The sequence below is a fragment of the Schistocerca americana genome, chromosome 5 (assembly GCF_021461395.2).
Source record: "Schistocerca americana isolate TAMUIC-IGC-003095 chromosome 5, iqSchAmer2.1, whole genome shotgun sequence".
Lineage (NCBI taxonomy): Eukaryota > Metazoa > Arthropoda > Insecta > Orthoptera > Acrididae > Schistocerca > Schistocerca americana.
Window position 1 is genome coordinate 513,254,821 of NC_060123.1, and position 25,058 is coordinate 513,279,878.

The window sequence follows — 25,058 nt, forward strand, 5'->3', positions numbered from 1 at the left end:
ATGATGTTTTACTTGTTTGGTAATAAAACCGATACAGCATAGGATAGTACCAATAAAAAGGAAGACAAGCCGATCCACACATAATAATAAGTTCTGTTCACACATTCTACCATGCTTAGTGTTGTCATATTTAAGACAGGCCAGCCTTCCAATATTAATGCCCTTCTGGGTCGTGACGTCTCCTGTCCTAAAGAGAGAGACCATTGAGAAGCTCCCGAAACCGGGTCGTTTTCACTGGCATTTGCGCGTCGAGCAGGTGAACGCTACGTGACCTCGGATGGCAGTATATCTTCCTCTATTGCAGGAGGTCCATGAATCTGCCCTTCTTAGCTTTGTGCAACAACTTGTTGTAAACAACAATAACTGCAGGTACCTTCTGCCTCTACACCAATAATGTCATATGGTGACATGTACTACTAGAAGTTATAGCTCACTCAAATGGTATGCTGACTAAAATAGATAATTTTTATTGGATAACGTGGCGTTTTATTTATTTTTCTATGCAAATCAGTTCTGATTCTGTAATTTTCTTGTAATTTAGCACTTAAAATGACTATTTATGGCTGAAATCTAGATACGCAAGACCGATAAAAATACTACCTGGTGTTTACCTACGATCAGCGTGGCTAACCACGCCCTCTTCAGAACAAATATAAAACATCTTGCCTAAATAGGCATAGTCAAAGCCTAAAATTACCTCCTACAGCGGCAAGACCCCATAAATTTTTCTTTACAAATACACGGTACATATGTACCAACGGGATTGCGACTGGTTGCTGTATTCCAATCCTTCCTCGTAAAAATATACAGTCGCTGCGCACAACTCTTCCGTATGGAATCAAGGCTGTTGAAGCTTTTGGTAATCTTACCTCAGGGGCTAGAGTATTCTTCAATCGGTTTCCTTCTCGCAATAGCTACGGGGCTCTTGGCTCCGGAAGCAAGTCGACGGTGTACCCGAAACATTTCCAGTTTCACCGCCTGCGTACTGGGTTAGACGCTGTATATGCAGTACCCCTTTAGAACTCGACATCGATGGCGAAGAAAACTCGGCTTTGGAGAAGCCGTTACCCTTCTCCTCAACAGATCATTCCTCTCTGCCCTGGCTACGCATTAGTTAGTTCGATCTCCTTTGACTGTCTGCGAGAAGATTCGAACTGTTGCGGTCAAAAGTCTAAATTTCGCCTCGTGCTCAGTGCTTCATAAGCAGCAATTGCCTGAGGCTGCTGTCTCCCTTCTACCAACAATAACTCATAAACAGAATATTCTGATAGAACGTGGTTAGGTGTACCAATAGTTCTCACATCGCAGCTGGGCTATTTTTGGCTCTATTTAAATATTCAGGGAATGAGCTATTTCCGGTCAGATAGTGTACAACAATATCTGATGGTCGTTGTGAACCATTTGGCCTCACTCTCTGGCTTTTGGGAAGAAGTAATACGTTCGAGATCCACTCACGGGGGAGTCCGCTCTCTCATGCCATAAATCTATACTAACTCTCTGATTAAGATGAAATTATCCTCTCGTACCCCAAGTATTTCATTTACTTTATGTAGCTTGCTTTTCTTCGTCCAATGGATGGCCGCACTGCATCTGACACGCAGGACCTCAAATAAAACTTGCGATGCTTCAACTGAAGTTGTAGCAAACCCACCCGAGCAACTCAATAGCACTGCACGCTGTGCCTGCACCACAGATAGTTTCTCTGTTACAGGCCTTGGCCTAAGCCGCCATATGCTCACACCATAACTCACTGTGGCTTCTAGTACCGCCTCGTGATAGAAATGAATAATTTTCTGTAAGTAGAATGAATTTCACTCTCTTAAAATTACCCAAGTCCCTCGATTGTATTCCAGGGAAGCTACTTCAAATGGTTCAAATGGCTCTGAGCACTATGGGACTTAACTGCTGAGGTCATCAGTCCCCTAGAACTTAGAACTACTTAAACCTAAATAACCTAAGAACATCACACACAACCATGCCCGAGGCAGAATTCGAACCTGCGACCGTAGCGGTCGCTCTGTTCCAGACTGTAGTGCCCACAGTCGCTCGGCCACCCCGGCCGGCTGGGAAGCTACTGAGAATGTGCTGTCCAGCTAGGTACATTGCCAGAACAGCTTATGTACCGAACCGAGTCTGGCCTGTCGACTTTTTAAGACAATCTCTGCTATTAGTGAGATGAGGAATCCGTACTCCTTCAATGAGTTGTTCATGGTGGCTTAATTCCCTTCTGCACTATTTCTACAGTGCACACTTTGTGACGGTCATTTGCCCTCCCTACAAACTGAAGCCTGAATTCTTACGTGTTCTTTGTTCTAAAACGATCCTTTTTGTCTCTTACTTCCCTGACTGCTGACTGGTTAACTACTATTAGTCGGGTTAAAACAAATGTATTACATCAACTGAACTTGTAAACAGTTCACTCGTCTTACAGTATGCTCCAACTATAATCAGAGAATATGTATGTTGCCTGTACTCTTACCACAACGAACATAAATATGGATTCCCAGAGTAGACTTTACTGTCACAAACATACACTCCTGGAAATTGAAATAAGAACACCGTGAATTCATTGTCCCAGGAAGGGGAAACTTTATTGACACATTCGTGGGGTCAGATACATCACATGATCACACTGACAGAACCACAGGCACATAGACACAGGCAACAGACCATGCACAATGTCGGCACTAGTACAGTGTATATCCACCTTTCGCAGCAATGCAGGCTGCTATTCTCCCATGGAGACGATCGTAGAGATGCTGGATGTAGTCCTGTGGAACGGCTTGCCATGCCATTTCTACCTGGCGCCTCAGTTGGACCAGCGTTCGTGCTGGACGTGCAGACCGCGTGAGACGACGCTTCATCCAGTCCCAAACATGCTCAATGGGGAACAGATCCGGAGATCTTGCTGGCCAGGGTAGTTGACTTACACCTTCTAGAGCACGTTGGGTGGCACGGGATACATGCGGACGTGCATTGTCCTGTTGGAACAGCAAGTTCCCTTGCCGGTCTAGGAATGGTAGAACGATGGGTTCGATGACAGTTTGGATGTACCGTGCACTATTCAGTGTCCCCTCGACGATCACCAGTGGTGTACGGCCAGTGTAGGAGATCGCTCCCCACACCATGATGCCGGGTGTTGGCCCTGTGTGCCTCGGTCGTATGCAGTCCTGATTGTGGCGCTCACCTGCACGGCGCCAAACACGCATACGACCATCATTGGCACCAAGGCAGAAGCGACTCTCATCGCTGAAGACGACACGTCTCCATTCGTCCCTCCATTCACGCCTGTCGCGACACCACTGGAGGCGGGCTGCACGATGTTGGGGCGTGAGCGGAAGACGGCCTAACGGTGTGCGGGACCGTAGCCCAGCTTCATGGAGACGGTTGCGAATGGTCCTCGCCGATACCCCAGGAGCAACAGTGTCCCTAATTTGCTGGGAAGTGGCGGTGCGGTCCCCTACGGCACTGCGTAGGATCCTACGGTCTTGGCGTGCATCCGTGCGTCGCTGCGGTCCGGTCCCAGGTCGACGGGCACGTGCACCTTCCGCCGACCACTGGCGACAACATCGATGTACTGTGGAGACCTCACGCCCCACGTGTTGAGCAATTCGGCGGTACGTCCACCCGGCCTCCCGCATGCCCACTATACGACCTCGCTCAAAGTCCGTCAACTGCACATACGGTTCACGTCCACGCTGTCGCGGCATGCTACCAGTGTTAAAGACTGCGATGGAGCTCCGTATGCCACGGCAAACTGGCTGACACTGACGGCGGCGGTGCACAAATGCTGCGCAGCTAGCGCCATTCGACGGCCAACACCGCGGTTCCTGGTGTGTCCGCTGTGCCGTGCGTGTGATCATTGCTTGTACAGCCCTCTCGCAGTGTCCGGAGCAAGTATGGTGGGTCTGACACACCGGTGTCAATGTGTTCTTTTTTCCATTTCCAGGAATGTATAATAGCTCAACACAGCATATGCAGGGTCATTCAGGAGAAATGTCACATAATTTGTGAGCTGATTCTACATACAGAAGGAAACTTAAAAGCCTATGAACATGTGTCCGATTTTCGATCGATTCAGAACTTGAGCAGGTTGAGGACCACACGCATCCATGAATGAAGAAAAGTGTGAATATTACTTACCGAAATGCTGGTGGAGGTGCTATGGTGGACAAAATAATGGTGGAACAGATTACTGATCCGTCCTACAAGATCTGTGGGGGGTTCTCCAACAGATGGCAGCACTATGACGTTACACCGAGGTAACAGCTGCCAGGAGACCCGCTGTGTAATCGTGGGTTGGATCAGGGAGTAGTCGTGATGCTGTATGCTTGTCGTGCTTGCGTGTTGTTTAATTGAGTAACTCCATTATGTCCGTGAATACCAACATGCCGCAGACGAGCAGCCGTGCAGAGTACGCAGACATGTTGTTTGTGTGTGGGGTACTGTAATGGCAAGCCATGCGGCTGCGACAGAGTACCAGACATTTCCTGATCGACAAACCCTCTGTGGCAGGGTATTTCCCAGGGTTTCTCAAACACTGCGTGAATTCGGAATATTACCCAATGTAAACGTGCGGCTGTCCAGTCGGTTGAATAAAGGAAGGCATTATTGCAATGGTGCAACGAAATCTTACCACCAGTACACAACGTATCAGCCGTCAGCTAAAAATGTGAGTATGTCGTATGTTTCATCTCGAGGGTTTTAACCATTCCGTGTGCAGCCCCTGCAACATCTGCATCCTGGAGACTCAGTAAGCAGACAAGAATTCTGTGAACGGTTGGCTGTACATAGAGACATCGTGCAATACACTGTACTCACAGATGAGACTACATTTACACGCAGTGGTGCAATGAACACCCACAGTTCTCATACGTGGGCGATGGAGAACCACATAACACTAGGGAAACAAGATTCCAAGTTAGTTTCTGAGTGAACGTCTGGTGTGGTGTGGACCTGGTGATCCGCCTGTGTTCCTGCCAGATCGCATGACAGCCGCAGCATATGCTCATTTGCTGATAGAAGACCTACCTGCACCTTTGGAAGACGTAACAGTAGAGCAACGACGCAAATATACCAGTAACCTGATGAATCACCGATCCATTGTACCAGAGATGTATCCCAGTATATGAATAACACAGTTCCTCGACGGTGGGTGGGGTGAGGCGGACCCATTAATTGGCCTTCCAGATCACCCGACCTAACTCCATTAGACTTCGGTTTATGGGGCTAGTCTAAGAGGGCTGTGTACGTTGTGAAGGTGGATACACGTGAAGAACTTGTCGCTGCCTCACTGACGCTGTTTCCCGCGTTAAATTTCCCCGAGATGATGTTCGATGTGCAACACAACTCTCCCTCCAACGCTTTGAGATGGGCGTGGAACTTTTTGAACACCTCTGGTAGGATGAATCTGTCTTCTGTCCCACTATTATTCTGTCAACACAGCGCATACGCAGCATGTCTGTAAGCAATGTTCACACTTGTCTTCATGTTCTTTCATGGATGCGTCTAGTCTTCAACAAGCTTCAGTTTCGTAAATATCGAAAATCGGTAACATATTCATTGGACTTTTTCGGTTTATTTCACATGTAGAATCACCTCACAAATTCTGTGACATTCCTCGTCCCTTTGTATACACTACACCTGGCCCGCTAAATATTACTTCATATGCCATGCCCCTTCCGTAAAATCAATTAAATGTTTCCAACCTGAGGGAATGCACATATGCAAGTATTTGGCAGCTTACTTTTCTCTTTACACCTGACTGAACTGACCCATGCGACACACTGACATTCCCATGGTCACTCTTAAAACCAATGCACGCAATGAAATTGTAGTGGTGTTCGCTAATGTGTGACTGTTAGCTACGAAAGTCCATGTGCGGACAAGTAATATAAATATGCTTTATTATGATCCAAAGGAAATAAAAACATTAGCTGCTATTGGGCACTGAAATACGTCAAAGGGTAAAGTTGAAAATTTGTGTTGGACAGGGACTCGAAACCGGATTTATACGCTTTATGTAAATGCTATCCACAGAATAAGTGAGAAGAATGTGTAATTGTATCACGTGCATTAACAGGTTTATGTCGTAAGAAATCAGGCCGACCGTAGTAACAAATGTTAATTGCTGCTTGGGCATAAAGTATGAAGCAATATAAACTGTGACAACAATTAAATGATTTGTAAAACTGACTAGTACTTGTATAAAATAAGGAATAAACTACCTCATTAAGCAAATTTAATTTGAAGTAGCTGACAGCTGACCGCAAAAGTATATGTCTGACAACAACTATGTTATAAGCTCGGGAATTCCAGTAAAGTAATATCGTTAATAGTCACCTTAAGGAATACGAACACTGTTTCACTGTACAGTACTGTTTAGTAAGATGTTAGCTAAATAGATTTGTTTTTGTTTGGCCCAGTAACACAAATGGCGGAGAACTGTTGATAGCTAAATTCAGAGATGTCGCCTCAGATACTTCCTACTTCGTGATGACAGCACAGCAGTCTCTGGAGTCGACGCTTTGCTGTTCCGGAAATACCGCTGACCTGCCAAAGTGGCGAAGGCGGTTTCATCGATTTACAGAATACTCACCAATATGAAATAAAACATTACCGCGGCTCCGGAGTTCTGTTCCGTAGCAAAACACATCGTAAATAGTACTTAAAGCTGTTTCGGAAGGCACGGGACAGGGTATATTGTATTAATGTTACGAAAACGGAATTTTCACATTCAGCGCTGGAGGACTGCTTTAATATCTGTTTAACTAGGAAGCCGTCCATTTATTACTATTCTCAATGTTAATGATCAACGGCTTTACCCCCACACTAATAAACACAGTTTGAAACAAAACAGTTCACAGTTCAGTGCGCAGAACTCAGTCAGTCCACTTCCAGTCGAAATAGTTTAGAACCATAATATTCACTTTGTCGCTTCCGACCCAAGATGATGACGTTAAGCCGGCCGGTGTGGCCGTGCGGTTCTAGGCGCTTCAGTCTGGAACCGCGTGACCGCTACGGTCGCAGGTTCGAATCCTGCCTCGGACATGGATGTGTGTGATGTCCTTAGGTTAGTTAGGTTTAAGTAGTTCTAAGTTCTAGAGGACTGATCACCTCAGGTGTTAAGTCCCATAGTGCTCAGAGCCATTTGAACCATTTGATAACGTTAATTGGTCGTTTCGCTGCATGAGTGAGCTGTTACGAGGTAGTGCTCTCGTAACCTGATTGCTGCGGATTCTACAATGTTCGACGACTGTCCGGTTTCTTTTTCCTCCCATAGTTGTATGTGATGAATATTCTAAAATCTTCTTGCTTGACTCTCTTCTCCTGTTGTCTTCTACTCTTGGGCTTCCTCTTCTGCGTAGATTTACAGACCAGTTTTTCGCTTTAGATTATAACAAATAGTAGTAATAGAAATGTGACAATCGCCTTCTAGAACTTTCCACATTCGGCTTGCATTTCCTCGTAAATAATGACGTTTTTAGTCTCGAAAGTTCTGCTTCTGTCTCCTTCTGAAACTGAAAAACTATTCTTTTCTTCACAGTTTAATGAAACTTTTCCCGATTTTTATCGCATCTGCGACCGAGCGTCTCCAATCATCCGAGATCACGTCGAATCATACCCTCTACCGCTCATCACTTGTCTCTCCTTTTAGTTTGTACAAAATTACTACGTAGACTACACCCTACCGGGCCGAGCTTCCAGAAGCGCAAAGGGAAAATAGAAAAACCACACTGAAATAATATTGCAACGCAAATACCAACATAAATTTCCATAACAATTTTTCGTTACATTTTCATACATAAGATCACCAAATGAATTGATAAAGTTCAAAGAAAAATGTGCATAAATGTACATTGCTTCCTAAAAGCAATGTCATCAGGATACCATAGGAGGGCCAAAGGCTGTCCGTCACTGTCCCATGCCTTGACACCGATTATCGTCCCAAGTTCAAAATCGCTTAACTCGCGACATTTTGTACTGCTTGTCAAACTACACAACCACTACGTCCAACCACAACATTAGGGCGTCAAACACGGCACACAGTCGAAAGCAATGACTCATCCCCTGACTTTTGGCTACTCAGTGTAATAATAATAATAATAATAATAATAATAATAATTGGTCAGTGGTACTGCAATGAACCAATTGAGACGGTGCTACAGAATCCTTGCAGTAAATAGTCTAAGTTTTGTTCAATATGTTCAAATGTGTGTGAAATCTTATGGGACTTAACTGCTAAGGTCATCAGTCCCTAAGCTTACACACTACTTAACCTAAAGTATCCTAAGGACAAACACACACACCCATGCCCGAGGGAGGACTCGAACCTCCACCGGGACCAGCCGCACAGTCCATGACTGCAGCGCCTTAGACCGCTCGGCTATAAGTTTTATTACATGGGAGTCCGAAATACAGATAACGAACGGACAAGCACTTCAGTCATGAGACTTCGTTGTTGCATACCTTACACGCCGTGTTAACTAGCCAAGAAGCTCGCAGTTGCAGCTGACATTGAGTGCTTACTGGTCACTGACAGCTTGCTGGGCAGTTCACACACCAGATACTGTTTACAGTAAAGAGTACAAACAGTTAGGCAAGTTACACTCGAATTGTATCTCTAACTTTTCGTCTCAAAAAGACCGACAGTCCTCGTCTTAGTGGCAGTTGTGACTCTCCAAGCATTAGCCGCTACATGAGTGTCGAAAGCCACAAGTTGTGCTAGACTATGCTGGTGCCACTCTTTCTTTCAAGGTTTTTCGCCGTGAAGTTTGAGACAAAGCGGATGTGTGAATGTGTGAATATTTGTTGTGGCTGAGTGTAAGGGAGTAACATTTCACTCTGGAATGTGGGGCGTCGCAAATCAATTTCACCAGTACGTCGATGATGGAATATCGAACATGATTAACAGCCGTTATGATTAACAGTCCTCATGTCGGGAGAAGGCAGTCAATGTATCTCATTAGGAAAGGCAGCCTGCTTGTTGCTTTTGCGATCACAGCCAGTGCCTGGCCTAGCTGAGGGCAGGGGATACTGTGCTGTCACTGCCGTCCCCGAAGAATAATTGTATTTGACGTTTTTGCACGAATATCAAAGGCGAGACGTTGCGGCACCACCCGGCCATCGTGAGAAAGACGGTTACTTTCACTTCAGAAGTTTTGGATATTCAAATGGTTCAATTGGCTCTGAGCACTATGGGACTTAACATCTGAGGTCATCAGTCCCCTAGAACTTAGAACTACTTAAACCTAACTAACCTAAGGACATCACACACATCCATGCCCGAGGCAGGATTCGAACCTGCGACCGTAGCGGTCGCGCGGTTCCAGACTGAAGCGGCTAGAACCGCTCGGCCACCCCGGTCGGCTTTTGGTTATTCAATCGAAGTGAGTTGTCCGGCCACCGCGCTTGGCCCAAAGAGGCAAGACAATCGAGGAGACACTGCTTTAGCCCAGTTACAACCTCGTGTTCGTTAAAGTGCTTTCTGTACACTAAGAATGGGAGGTTTCCGCTGCATTCCACTGTTTTTCCACGAATGAAGTAATATTCTCGTCTGTCATGTAGGCAATAGCCCTGATCACCTCCATGTATAGTTTTCTGAAAGCAGAGATCTGAGAAAGGCGAAGTAAATTTCGTAGCATTCATGAATAAAATTTTCACTCTGCAGCGGAGTGTGCGCTTATATGAAACTTCCTGGAATATTAAAACTGTGTGCCGGACCGAGACTCGAACTCGGGACCTCGCCTTTCGTGGGCAAGTGCTCTACCGACAGAGATACCAAAGCACTTGTAGTGTCTGCAGATTAATAACTCACGGAGGCTGCACATAGCACATAAAACTGGTAGGTTTCTCTTACATAATAATATATAATCGTATACATTTTTATTTTTATCATGTGTGTGTTTGAGATTACTAAGGTCAAACTTGGCCTGTCTTTTACTTGTTTCAACAGATCTTCAAAATTTGAACGAAGCCGGTAATCATTAAAAAGACAAGTTGCGACAATATACTGTAATAAAAATGCACTCCAGGAAAAAAATACTACACCACTTTAGAGATTTCCAGTTGTGCATATGGAGTACATGAAATGATCACATTTACAGATCAAGCGGTTCTGAGGTTTCGACTCGTGCTTAAGCACCTCTATTGACACGTGGTGTAGCTTTCATGGGTGGTAATGCTGGTGCTGACTCTGGCGTACAGTCTATTGTAGAGATAGCGAATCCTGTTCAGAGATAGCCTACTCGACCTTTTCACGTAGTTCTGTAAGAGTTGTTGGTTGACGACTCGCACGAGTCACTTCTCGGGCCATCATATCCCACTTTCTCGATAGGAGAAAAGTCCGGAGATCATACTGCCCAAGGAAGCTGCACGTTTTGCATGACACGTTTTCATGGGCAGTGTTTGGGTGAGCATTATCCTGTTGGAGCAACAAATCAACTTCCTGTTGCAAGAACGGCAAAAAAAAAGGAGCAACAACATTTTGCGTGTAGCGAGTGCTGGTTAGCGTCCCGTCCAGAAAAGCCAAAGGAGAAACAGAATTTTAGCTTATTGCAACCCAGATCATAAAGCGTGGGATGGGGACAGCGTGTCTAGGACGAATGCACTGTACGAGGCAGCACTCACCATCACTTCCGTGCGGGCAGAATCTGCTTTCATCACTGGAGACCACGGTGCTCCATTCCCTCTCCAAGTGATGCTCTGACGGTGCCAGTCAAGCCGAGCACGACTCTGTGACGTGAGTGGAAGGCGGTCTGGAGGTGTGCATGCCGGCAGTCCCATTGCTAATAACTGGTTCGCAACAGTCCATGTTGACACATCGTGCCTCACAAGCCCTCTTATCTGTGCTGTGGTAGCTGTACGATCTGCCACTGTTGCCCTTACAATAAGACGATCCTGTCGGGCTTCTGTGCTGCGTGGACGTCCAGAACCTCGCCTACCTTTGTGAGAGTGATCCCGTGAGCACTGATACCAGAATCGTAGCACAACTGTCGTAGCACGTTCAGCTTGTGTGACAGTTCCCAAAGAGAACCGATCGGCCAATCGGAAGGCCAAAATTTGACTCTTTCTCAAACTCGCTTAGTACGCTGTAGAAGCACGAGTGCGTTGTTGCCTGCTTGCTTCATATGTCTGCATCACACTGAGTCTTCCGGCTGTAAATATTCTACATTAAAGGGTAGTCACAGACGGGGCTCTTTTGGCTATGCCCCTACGCTGTTCTTAGCGGACGATGTGGAAAGCATTATCAGTATATGTCATCTACTAGTCACGAGGTGGCAAAATCGACGACGTCTTTCCAGGTGTACTAATTTATTTCCGGCCGTGTATACTAAAAGTGAACATTTGATTATGGACACATTCATGCACGTATTGCAGAGGGATATACCTGCTCTGAATAATGTACACAGTACTTGAGATACGTTCATGAATGAGGATAAATAAATGTTCGTTTATGGAATATGCCGTCGGCATTTGGAGAAATACTGACATATTAAAAATTTAAATGAATGTTTGTTTAAATTTTTAAAAGCTTCATTTCATCACGATTTCATATTATACGAGGGCTATTCGGAAAGTAACGAACGATAGGTCGCGAAATGGAAACCACAGTGAAAATTCAAACTCTTTTATTTGCAACAGTTAGCTACAACTTCCAGCTACTTATCTCCATAGTCGCCGATTCGACTTAGACGTTTGTCGTAGCTGTGTACCAACTTTCCAATACCCTCATTATAGAAGGCAGACGCCAGTGCTTTCCGCCAGTTCTCTACGCTGGCCTACCGGTCGTTGTCTGCGCCAAAATGTTGTTTTCATAGTCAGCCGTTCATGTGAGCAGAGATGAAACTCAGAGGGAGACAATTACGGGCTGTATTGTTGGTAATCAAACATTTCCAATTGAAAACGACGCAGGAGCATCTGCATTGCCGCTGCAGAATGTGGCTGAGAATTCTCTTGAAGAAGAAACCGCACGGCAGTTATGTAATGTTGGCTACATAGCTTCAGGCGAAATTTCTCACCAGGCCCTTGTTCTTGGCGTGAGACACTATTGTTCTAGGTATCTTTATGTGCCCCCTGTGTGCTCAGAACTAAAAAGAACGACGTAACATGATCGACGGGCATACTAGAGACACTGCCCAATACGCATGTGCCAAACTTCATCGGATTTTCGCTGTGGTTTCCATTTCGCGACCGATCGTTCTTTACTTTACGAATAACCCTCGTATCTCGCCAGAATGCCTATCATTATTATTATTGTTCCTTTCCAAAGAAAGATGATTCGCTGGAGCGATAAAACTGTTTGGTTGAGAACTGGGGAAAAAAGACTCGACTCGAACGCAGTATGCGCCTTAGCGACGTGTGGCGCTGCCGTATGGTATACAGTTGTGAAACGCTTGATGGTTCAGATGGCTCTGAGCACTATGGGACTTAACATCTGAGGTCATCAGTCCCCTAGACTTAGAACTACTTAAACCTAACTAGCCTAAGGACATCACAAACATCCATGCCCGAGGCAGGATTCGAACCTGCAAAGAAGAAAAGGCAAAATCTCCAGACCATTGTAGCCTCGGAGGTAGATCGCAGAGAACGGACAACGGACAGGGTGAGAGCCCCGAGCATCAGTTCAAGGTACATTCCACTGTAACGATTACTTCCTGTGAGGGCGAGGCCGAGTAAGCGGAACTCGGCGCTGGCGCTGACTGGGTCGACATGGTAGAGACGAGAGGGGGGGGGGGGGGGGGTCCCTCAGGGACAGCGCTGGGCACCGGGCAGGCCTGCGGGAATGACGCCGGCGGTGGCGGTGACGCTGCCTGTGACGCGGCAGCGCCGGCCTTGAACCTCGGGCAATCCTGGCCCGCCTGCGCGTGCGCGAGCCGGCCGGCCTCCTCGCTCTGCCGCGAGCCGCTCCGCCCACTGCCGGCCTCCCAACTCCCGGCTCGCGCCCCTGCCGCGGCCACTCCTGCCACTCTGACCTTCACCTTCTTCTGTTACGTCACCAACTTTGATCTCTCAATCACCTCGCGGGCGCCCCTTTGTGATATCCCAGTCCGCATTAAAGCCCCCCAAGATGATGTGCAACACACACAACAAGCCCTCCGACGCACTCAGATGGATGGGGAAACTTTTTGAACACCTCTTATAGGATGAATCTGTCGTCTGTTCGAGCATTATTCTGCCAACATAACGCCTATACAGCATTTCTGTAAGTAATATCCAAACTTCACTACGTGTAGTTTTCAACACATTTCAGTTCCGTTGTTGTTGTTGTGGTCTTCAATCCAGAAACTGGTTTGATGCAGCTCTCCATGCTACTCTATCCTAGGCAAGCTTCTTCATCTCCCAGTACTTACTGCAACCTACATCCTTCTGAATCTGTTTAGTGTATTCATCTCTTGGTCTCCCTCTACGATTTTTACCCTCCACGCTGCCCTCCAATACTAAATTGGTGATCCCTTGATGCCTCAGAATATGTCCTACCAACCGATCCCATCTTCTAGTCAAGTTTTGCCAAAAATTTCTCTTCTCCCCAATTCTATTCAATGCCTCCACGCAGCATCATATCTCCCATTTCATCTTCATCTACATCCTCTTCCATTTCCAAAATATTGTCCTCAAGAACATCGCCCCTGTATAGATCCTCTATTCTCCTTCCTCCTTTCTGCTTTCCCTTCTTTGCCTAGAGCTGGGTTTCCATCTGAGCTCTTGATATTCATGCAAGTGATTCTCTTTTCTCCAAAGGTCTCTTTAATTTTCCTGTAGGCAGTATCTATAATACCCCTCGTGAGATAAGCCTCTACATCCTTACATTTGTCCTCTAGCCATCCCTGCTTTGCCTTTTTGCACTTCCTGTCGATCTCATTTTTGAGACGTTTGTATTCCTTTTTGCCTGCTCCATTTACTGCATTTTTGTATTTTCTCCTTTCAGCAATTAAATTCAGCATCTCTTCTGTTACCCAAGGATTTCTACTAGCCCTCGTCTTTTTACCTACTTGATCCTCTGCTGCCTTCACTATTTCATCCCTCAAAGCTGCCCATTCTTCTTCTACTGTATTTCTTTCCCCGATTCCTGTCAATTGTTCCCTTATGCTCTCCCTGAAACTCTATACAACCTCTGGTTCTTTCAGTTTATCCAGCTCCCGTCTCCTTAAATTCCCACCTTTTTGTAGTGTCTTCAGTTTTAATCTACAGTTCATAACCAATAGACTGTGGTCAGAGTCCACATCTGCCCCTGGAAATGTCTTACAATTTAAAACCTGGTTCCTAAATCTCTCTCCTACCATTATATAATCTATCTGAAACCTTCTAGTATCTCCAGGGTTCTTCCATGTATACAGCCTTCTTTCATGATTCTTGAACCAAGTGTTAGCTATGATTAAGTTATGCTCTGTGCAAAATTCTACCAGGCAGCTTCCTCTTTCATTTCTTAGCTCTAATCCATATTTACCTACTATGTTTTCTAAGTGTCAGGAAGTCATTTCTGAAAGTATTTGTATGGAGTGTGGCCATGTATGGAAGTGAAACGTGGACGATAAATAGTTTAGACAAGAAGAGAATACAAGCTTTCGAAATGTGGTGATACAGAAGAATGCTGAAGATTAGATGGGTAGATCACATAACTAATGAGGAGGTATTGAATAGAATTGGTGAGAAGAGGAGTTCGTGGCACAACTTGACTAGAAGAAGGGATCGCTTGGTAGGGCGTATTCTGAGGCATCAGCAATTTAGTATTGGAGGACAGCGTGGAGGGTAAAAGTTGTAGAGGGAGACCAAGAGATGAATACACTAAGCAGATTCAGAAGGATGTAGGCTGCAGTAGGTACTGGGAGATGAAGAAGCTTGCAGAGGATAGAGTAGCATGGAGAGCTGCATCAAACCAGTCTCAGGGCTGAAGACCACAACAAAAACAACAACAACAAACTCCTCATTAGTTATGTGATCTACCCATCTAATTCTCAGCATTCTTCTGTAGCACCACATTTCGAAAGCTTCTATTCTCCTCTTGGCCAAACTATTTATCCTCCATGTTTCACTTCCATACATGGCTACACTCCATACAAATGCTTTCAGAAACGATTTCCTGACACTTAAATCTATACTCGATGTTAACAAATTTCTGTTCATCAGAAATGCTTTCCTTGCCATTGCCAGTCTACATTTTATATCCTCTCTGCTTCGACCATCTTCAGTTGTTTTGCTCCCCAAGTAGCAAAACTCATTTACTACTTTAAGCGTCTCATTTCCTAATCTAATTCCCGCAGCATCACCCGATTTAATTCGACAACATTCCATTATTCTCGTTTTGCTTTTGCTGATGTTCATCTTATATCCTCCTTTCAAGACACTGTCCATTCCGTTCAGCTGCTCTTTCAGCTCCTTTGCTGTCTTTGACAGAATTACAATGTCACCGGCGAACCTCAAAGTTTTTATTTCTTCTCCATGCGTTTTAATTCCTACTCTGAATTTTTCGTTTGTTTCCCTTACTGCTTACTCAATATACACATTGAATAACATCGGGGATAGGCTACAACCCTGTTTCACTCTCTTCCCAACCACTGCTTCCCTCTCATGCCCCTCGACTCTTTTAACTGCCATCTGGTTACTGTACACATTGTAAATAGCCTTTCGCTCCCTGTATTTTACCCCTGCCACCTTCAGAATTTGAAAGAGAGTATTCCAGTTGTTGTGGATTGGCAAGACAGCCAACCCACTATGAGAAGAAGCCGAAAGGCCCGCGTTTTAGCTCACACAGGCTGGCGTGAGGTCTGGAACAGGTCAAGGAAATGAGACTAACAAAAAACGTAGGTAGCTGCTGGAATACTTAACTTTAATCCATAATTGGTGAACGTCACTCTTGACGGTACATGTTTTACAGCATCAATAGTAACTGGTAAAGGCGCCTTGCTAGGTCGTAGCAAATGACGTAGCTGAAGGCTATGCTATCGTCTCGGCAAATGAGAGCGTATTTTGTCAGTGAACCATCGCTAGCAAAGTCGGCTGTACAACTGGGGCGAGTGCTAGAAAGTCCCTCTAGACCCGCCGTGTGGTGGCGCTCGGTCTGCAATCTCTGATAGTGGCGACACGCGGGTCCGACGTATACTAACGGACCGCGGCCGATTTAAAGGCTACCACCTAGCAAGTGTGGTGTCTGGCGGTGACACCACACCAGTCAACACTGTATTCAGTCCCCTAACGATCTAAAATCGGAAACATGTTCATCGGACTTCTTCGGCTTATTTTCACATGTGGAATCATCTCACAAATTATGTGACATTCCTCCTCCCTGAATACCATCTGGCTGGCTAAATATTACTTCATATGGAAATGAATAAGGAAAAGTGTGAAGTTATTCACATGAGTACTAAAAGAAATCAGATAAATTTCGATTACACGATAAGTCACACAAATCTGAATTCAAAATTCAACTAAATTCTTAGGGATTACAAATACAAATAACCTAAATTGGAACGATCACATGGATTAATATTTTGGGTAGAGCAAACCAATGACCGCGATTCATTGGCAGAACACTTAGAAGGTGCAACACGTCTACTAAAGAGACTGCTTGCACCACGCTTGTCCGCCCTATTCTGGAGTATTGCTGTGCGGTGTGGGATCCGTATCAGATGGGACTGACGAATGAAATCGAAAAAGTACAAAGAACGGCAGCTCATATTGTATTATCGTGAAATAGGGGAGATAGTGTCACAGACATGATACGTGATTTGGAGTGGCAATCATTAAAACAAAGGCGTTTTTCGTTGCGACGGGATCTTATCACGAAATTTCAATCACCAGTTTTCTCATCCAATTGCGAAAATATTCTCTTGGCACCCACCTACATAGGGAGAAATGATCATCACGATAAAATAAGGGCTCGCACAGAAAACTTTAAATGCTCGTTTTTCCCGCGTGCCGTTCGAGAGTGTTCAGATAGCCTTCAAGAGGTAGGAAGCGAGACTGCGTGTTATACGCTACGGCATCCCAAACCATCAAACTTGGCATTTGAGCGTTATTCCGTTTAACAATATAGTCTGCATGATTGCGTTCACCATGGTGGCGTCAAATGCATATGCGGCCATCACTGTAGGACAATTTGAAGTGGGCCCCGTCCGAAACCACTAAATTTTGCCTCTCGGCACGCCAGTGCTGGGGTTCACGTCCCCATTGTAGTCTGCAGCGTTGGTGGGTTCTAGTCAATGGATGCCGACGCAATGGCATGGATGCCGCCAGTCCAGCCGGCAGAAGACAACGTAGAACCGTCGACGCAGAGATGTCCACAACTGTTTCAGTGCATCCCATTCGTCCCAACACTGTGGACGAAGCTGTTCTGTACATTAGGGCCAAGCTGACAAGATGGCGATCATCTCGCACTGTGATCACATTGTATCGTCCAGTATCTTGTCGGCACTGTATACGACCCTCTACCTGGTTACAAGTACGCCTCACTGTTGAATCAGCATGTCCTGTACGAGCCGCGGTGTCACGGAACGAGAGAGCCGCCTCCTGGAGACCAGTCATTCTGCCCCGTTCGAATGCACTCACATGCTGATATTCCACATTGTGATGTCGGCGAGGCATAGTGGAACACTTCGTATGACGGCTCCGCACCGGCTGAACTTTGCGTAACACTGAGCTGTCCGGTCACACAAAAGAGGGTACCGTTGAGCCCACGTGCACGCCAACTCTCTGTCGTTTAAATCGCTTATTATTGTTCAGCTGTTCTACACGTCTTCTTATCGTGGCGTGTTGCAGACCATTGTTTCACTTTTTGCAAACAGTAGTGTATGTGTTTTTATATTATTGCATCTGAAATATTAATAAAATATTAAGAGACATGAATAATGATAAAATACTATTCGGCGATTTCTGTGCAATCACTGTCTCCACATATGCGTACGCCATAATTACCCTACCACGCAAACATTTGGGGATACACTCGTCTGGTATGAGACGTTCCCGGAAGGGGGAGGGGGGGGGGGGGGGTTATCCACTGAGGGCTGAACCGCACATTATCCCTGGGTTTGGTGTGGGGCGGAGGTGGGGTGGGTGGACTGCTGAGGCCTGTTGTGGGGTTGTGAATCAATGAGGGCTACGGCGGGACGAAGCCTCTCTGTCGGTGCTGGGTCACCGATTCAATACACAACACAATACAGAATAATAAAATAAATAAACTCATAAATGAAATGACATAAGCTACATCGAATTTCTGAAGGAAATAAGGAGGGAAGGTTAGAAAAATGTTTCCAATGGCTCTAAGCACTATGGGACTTAACATCTGAGGTCATCAGTCCCCTAGACTGAGAACTACTTAAACCTTACTAACCTAAGGACATCACACACATCCATGACCGAGGCAGGATTCGAACCTGCGACCGTAGCAACAGTGCGGTTCCGGACTGAAGCGCCTGGAACCACTCCTCCGCTTAGTCACAGCGGCCGGCGGAAGATTAGAGTTTAATGTTCTGTCGACAGTGTAGTCATTAGAGATGGGGCACAAGCTCTGATTAGAAAAGAATGGGGAAGGAAATCATTCGTGCCCTTTTCAGTGGAACCATCTCGGCATTTTCCTGGAGCAAATTTGGTAGATCACGGAAAACCGGAATCGGGATGGCCGAACGGAGATTTGAACAGTCGCTCTTTCGAATGCGAGTCCAGTGTGATAACCACTGCGCCGCCTCACTCAGTATGTTCCTGACGAAATATTTTCAAACAGATCTTTCCATTATGCCCAATATTTTCTCTTCAGTGGAATTCTGATCTGGCTTAACAATAATTCAAGACTGTCTTTTTTAAGAACCTGGACCCAATATTTATTAAAAATACGATTCCTTTTCTTCACATGGTTTCTATGGTACTTATCTGCCAGTCTATTTTTAATACGACCGTCACTTTCCTCGTCACATAATAACGATGTCAGATGATTTACCATAGAGTATTTATATTACCGCACCAGTAAAATATTAAGAGACATGAGCAAGTGCAAAATAAATCCAAACAAAGTCAAAACTCAATAGTAAAATTACATAATGTACTATATATTCCTAAGGAAATATTTTCAAACGTATCTTCCCATCTCGCCCGATACTTTCACTTCATCGGCGTCCTGATCTGGCTCTGAGCACTATGGGACTTAACATCTGTGGTCATCAGTCCCCTACAACTTAGAACTACTTAAACCTAACTAACCTAAGGACATCACACACATCCATGCCCGAGGCAGGATTCGAACCTGCGACCGTAGCGGTCACACGGTTCCAGACTGAAGCGCCTAGAACCGCACGGCCACACCTGCCGGCTTCCTGATCTGGTTTAAGAATAATATAAGATGGCCTTTTTCTTAAGACACTGGATCGAGTATTTATTAAAAATATGGTTGACTTTCATACCTCGGTTTCTGCGAAATTTCTGTGCCTGACTATTTTTGCTATGTTAGTCTCTTATCTTGTCATATAATAACGGAGCCTGATGAATTGCGCATTCTTAGGCTTCACTCGATATTCTAACACATGAATAATTTTGTTCAATCTACGTGGCCGTGCTGAAAAGTAATACCTACGAATTTTGTGTGTGGTAACTCTTAAAGATTTTTAAATAAAACAAACGTCATTACCATTCTGCATCCTTATTCTCTACGTCTACAAATTTATTTCTCAACATAGTCAACCTGGCGACGAACACGTTTCTCCCCACGAGAGACCAGTTTGTTGACACCGTCACTGTCAAAAATTGGTTCAAATGGCTCTGAGCACTATGGGACATAACGTCTGAGGTCATCAGTCCTCTAGAACTTAGAACTACTTAAACCTAACTAACCTAAGGACATCACACACGTCTATGAGCGAGGCAAGATAGGAACCTGTGACGGTAGTGGTCGCGCGTTTGCAGGCTGTAACGCCTAGGATCCTCAGCCACCCCGGCCGGCCCGTCACTGACGAATGTCTGATTTTGTTGAGGGAACCACTAACTTGCCTTGGCTTACACCGCTTCATCATTATCAAAGGGAAGTCCTCGAAGGTGTACTTTATGTTTGATGAAAATCGGGTTCGGCCAAGTTGGGTCTGTATGGAGGATGATTGATGACAGAATGAACCCAAGATATCGGAGCGCTCGTGTGTGGTTTGGCATTGTTATGCTGAAGGAGAGGGTGCTCCCTGTGTGGACAAAATCTTCGGATCGGAAATTCGATTACAGCACTCTGTTTCTCAAGCACCGACATAGTTACATTACACACCGCCATGTTACACGCTACCATTGGGAGTCTTTTAGCGGTAGAGAGACATGAAGAATAGAGATGTAGAAAGTTAGTAATGTTTCTTTTATTTAAAGAGCTAAAGAGCTTTAAGAATTTTCACTTGAGAAATTGGGAGGCATTACTTTTCAGCACGCCCTCGCAATTACTTCATTTAATTTTCATTTGAAGATAACTTCATACTCAGTCTTGCTGTCTGGTCAGTAACACCTATCGTCCATAGCTGGACAACTTCAGAGGTGCTCCTGGTAACGTTAAGTCTTGTCGATTTTTCAGGAGTCCGCAGCTCGTGGTCGTACGGTAGCGTTCTCGCTTCCCATGCCCGGGTTCCCGGGTTCTATTCCCGGCGGGGTCAGGGGAGGAGGAGGAGGAGATTAGTGTTTAACGTCCCGTCGACAACGAGGTCATTAGAGACGGAGCGCAAGCTCGGGTTAGGGAAGGATGGGGAAGGAAATCGGCCGTGCCCTTTCAAAGGAACCATACCGGCATTTGCCTGAAGCGATTTAGGGAAATCACGGAAAACCTAAATCAGGATGGCCGGAGTCGGGATTGAACCGTCGTCCTCCCGAATGCGAGTCCAGTGTGCTAACCACTGGGCCGGGGTCAGGGATTTTCTCTGCCTCGTGATGACTGGGTGTTGTGTGCTGTCCTTAGGTTAGTTAGGTTTAAGTAGTTCTAAGTTCTAGGGGACTGATGACCATAGATGTTAAGTCCCATAGTGCTCAGAGCCAATTGAACCACTTTTGATTGTTCAGGAATACATCTCGTCTAGAGCTATGTTGGATACCTTCAGAGGTTTTCCTCGTCACGCTGAAACTTGCCGACTGACCAGGAGTACCTCTCGTTCAGAGCTCTGGGCGAAACAGAATGCACGAAAGTGTCATGGTCCACGACCATACCACCTGGAAGCATCCTCAGCAAATACGGCAACAGGTCGCGAAAGACTTCATTGTAGCAACAATTGTTGAATTATACATCTACATTTATACTCCGCAAGCCACCCAACAGTGTGTGGCGGAGGGCACTTTACGTGCCACTGTCATTACCTCCCTTTCCTGTTCCAGTCGCGTATGGTTCGCGGCAAGAACGACTGCCGGAAAGCCTCCGTGCGCGATCGAATCTCTCTAATTTTACATTCGTGATCTCCTCGGGAGGTATAAGTAGGGGGAAGCAATATATTCGATACCTCATCCAGAAACGCACCCTCTCGAAATCTGGACAGCAAGCTACACCGCGATGCAGAGCGCCTCTCTTGCAGAGTCTGCCACTTGAGTTTGCTGAACATCTCCGTAACGCTATCAGGCTTACCAAATAACCGTGTGACGAAATGCGCCGCTCTTCTTTGGATCTTCTCTATCTCCTCTGTCAATCCGACCTGGTACAGATCCCACACCGATGACCAATACTCAAGTATAGGTAAAACGAGTGTTTTCTATGCCACCTACTTATTTATTCATTTTGATGTTTTAATACAATGACTGTTGTTTCTAGTCGTGTCTGATGTTAAGAGACGTTTGGCTTCTCGCCACTTGGTGCGCTGGCGTCGCTGCAACTGCCACGCGGTCACCATCGCCGCGACAGCTCGACTGCGGTACAAGTGGGCGTATGCTTTGGTGCGCAGGCTCGTGCGAGCGCGTACAGTGCGGCGCCGGCCGGCACTGCCTGCTCGACCAGAACCTGCGGCCGCACTGCGTGCGATGCGCGCAGCGGTGCCCCAGCGCGGCCGCCGCCGCAGCCTCGGCGCAGCCCGCCAGCCGGCAGGTGTGCGGCGCCGACGGCGTCACCTACCCCAGCGCCTGCCACCTGCGCGAGGCCGCCTGCCTCAAGGGCCGCGCCATCCCTGAGGCCTACAAGGGCCGCTGCAAGCGTGAGTATCTCCAGCACCTTGCTCTGCTCTGCTGCCTCGCAAAATCAAGCCCTCTAGGCTGCAGCCTGCTACTGGGGGTCCTAGCTGGAGCACTGCATCCCCGCAGAGTAGTCGAATTAGCCGCTCTCATTCCTCACCATTGCTGGGGATCCTAACTGGAGCACTGCATTCCCACGACGTAGTAACGTCAGCTGCTCGTGTTTCTCACCGTTTCTGGGGGTCCTAACTGGAGTACTGAATTGCTGTGGCTAATCGCATAAACTGCTCTTGTTCCACACTTTTCATACGGTTCAGCTCCACTCAGTCGATACACATCGGATACCAACAGAAATGAAGACAACACATGAAGGGCTTATGGTGGTACAAGTCCATTTTTGTACATATTGAGATACAGACTCCTAAAGTTAAATGAGCACTGAAAAATCTGGTGTTGGGATACCAGAAACATTCAAGCATATGACTTCTTGCAACAGATGAACCTTTCTTTCTCTTTGTTTGGCTCATTAATTTCAGAAGCATTATACACAGATGAGTGGAGGTAATGGACTTGCACCACTATTGAAATAAGCCCTTCACATAATTTCGGCTCCAGCACAACAACACTTTGCTTAGTCCAATACTGAATGGTGAAAGTGAACCTCATTTCACTGAATTAGATGGTTCCATCGACGTCGACACACGCTGGAGGCAAAAGAAAAGGTAGACGTCACCTAGCTGCGACAATGCAATGTCACTTGACTTAGCCTACTACTAAACGGTGAAAGTGAGGTTACGACATACAGTGGAACCTCGTTTTCCTAGACCAGGTGGTAACACAGGCCATCTGTATTACCCGGAAGTCACAACTCGGAAGTTGAGAAAAAAATTAGAATGACATCGGTTGAATGCCATAAACATATACTTTACGATTATTTACACGCAATCATGTGAATTATACATTATCTGCCCACAAAATTTGAGCACATATTGAAAAATCGAGTTTTATACATTAAAATAATCAACAAGTTTCTTTGGAGCCATTTTATTACCTCGTTTGTGGGCTGCACGGTCACACATGCGTATCACCAGCATTAGTTCGGCCGAAGCTATTTCTATCTTGTGTCCTAAATAAATCATTATTTTGTCCAGCTATTTTGTTGTATCTGCATGTGTCATAACAATTTCAGCTAATCCATCATCACATTAGCCGTGCCTAGAAATGAAGAAACAAAAAACTGTAGTTAGCGTCATTCTCGTTCCTCAGTCAGTTTTAACGTCACCAACTCCTACGTCTGAGGATCCTGGAATGATTACGAATGCTTTAACGAACTACGACGGGTGCAAAACATACAAAGTGCCCCAGAAGACACGCAAATAACTACCCAGTAGATTATTCTTCCAATCTGACAGCCTGAAGCTCCACCACCAAATTCAGCAGCAGCGTTCCTCCGCAATTCTTCTTTATCCATACAATGAAGTGCAACTTCTTGTCCATGGGCTAGTCACCTTCGTCTCTGTTGTGTATTTTTACACTCGCCACAAATTGATCAATGCAGTTCTGTACAGCTAAGTGTTAACTAGCAACTCGCCAGGATCCGTGTATTGACGGAGGGGGGGGGGGGGGGGGGGAGGGAGGGATCTTCTAAATGCACCTAGTATCATTTGTCTATAGTTTCCTTGTGGTTTGTACTGTCGATCGATGTGAAAATGATGGAAAGACTGCACGCAACCGTCGGTCGAGTGGGGCCAGGCGCTGCCGCCAATTTGAAGCTGAGTCATGACAATGAACGAAGCCGCAGCTGCTTCGTGGTCAATGACTGCGTGATCTCGAGCAGCATTGCAACACTTCCCCAGCTCATCTACGTTCTCATGTGATCCCGAGGGACTTCATCCTGTTCCCCCGAGTGAATATAACATTCAAAGAAGAAAGACTACCTGGCCTGATACATCATCGCAGTGCTTCCCCAACTCCAGTAAAGTCCCTCCTCTCGGAGGAAGGCATGGGATGCATGGGATACCTTCTGATATCGTCCCGGAGCTCCTTTTGTCCGGCTGCATAATTCCGAAAGTGTTGTCAGTGCTGGATTTTGTTCACGAACTGACTTTTTTATTATGTAACACAAACGTTCAATAGGATTCATTTCGGGAGATCTGGATGGCCAAACCATTCGCTCGAAATTGTCTAGACTGTTCTTCATAGCAATCTCGAATAATTGTGACCTGGATATGGCGCACTGTCATCCATAAAAATTCCATCGTTTCATGGCTGCAAATGGTCTCCAGGTAGCCAAGCATAACTGTTTCCAGTCAGTGACCGGTTCAGTTGGACCATAGGTCCCAGTTCATTCGATGTAAACACAGCTCACACCATTATGGAGCTACCACCATCCTACACAGCGCCTTCTTGACAATCTGAGTCAAAGACGTCGTGGAGTCTGCACCGCACTCGAACCCCATCATCAGCAACTGAAATCGGCACTCATCTGACCAGGCCTCGATTTTTCAGTCGTCTAGGGCCCAACCGATAGGGTCACGAGCCTAGGAGAGGCGCTGTAGGCGGTGTGGTGCTGTCAGCAAAGGCACTCGCGTCGGACGTTGCTGTCATACCCAATAACGCTAAATTTCGTTGCACTGTCCTAACGGATACGTTCGTCTTACGTCCCACATTGATTTTTGCGTTTAAAAAACGTTGAAACGTGTGTGAATTCTTAAGGGACCAAACTGCTGAGGTCATCGGTCCAGAGACTTACACACTACTTAAACTAACTTATGCTAAGACAAACACACGCACCAATGCCCGAGGGAGGACTCGAACCTCCGGCGGGAGGGGCCGCGCAGTCCGTGACATGGCGCCTCAAACCGAGTGGCCACTCAGCGCGGCGATTTCTGCGTTTATTTCATGCAGTGTTGCTTATCTGTTAGCACTGAACACACTACCCAAACGCCGCTGCTCTCTGTCGT

General features: G+C 46.1%; 1 protein-coding gene across 1 annotated transcript in view; it reads left to right on the plus strand.

The window, feature by feature from the left end:
* Positions 1-25,058, plus strand: part of LOC124616477 (follistatin-A) — a gene marked incomplete at its 3' end in the record, with an annotated part of 208,879 nt that overhangs the window by 78,827 nt on the left and 104,994 nt on the right. The window contains exon 5 of the mRNA XM_047144787.1: positions 21,873-22,118. Coding sequence (XP_047000743.1) covers positions 21,873-22,118 — 246 coding nt within the window. The remainder of the gene's footprint in view (positions 1-21,872; positions 22,119-25,058) is intronic.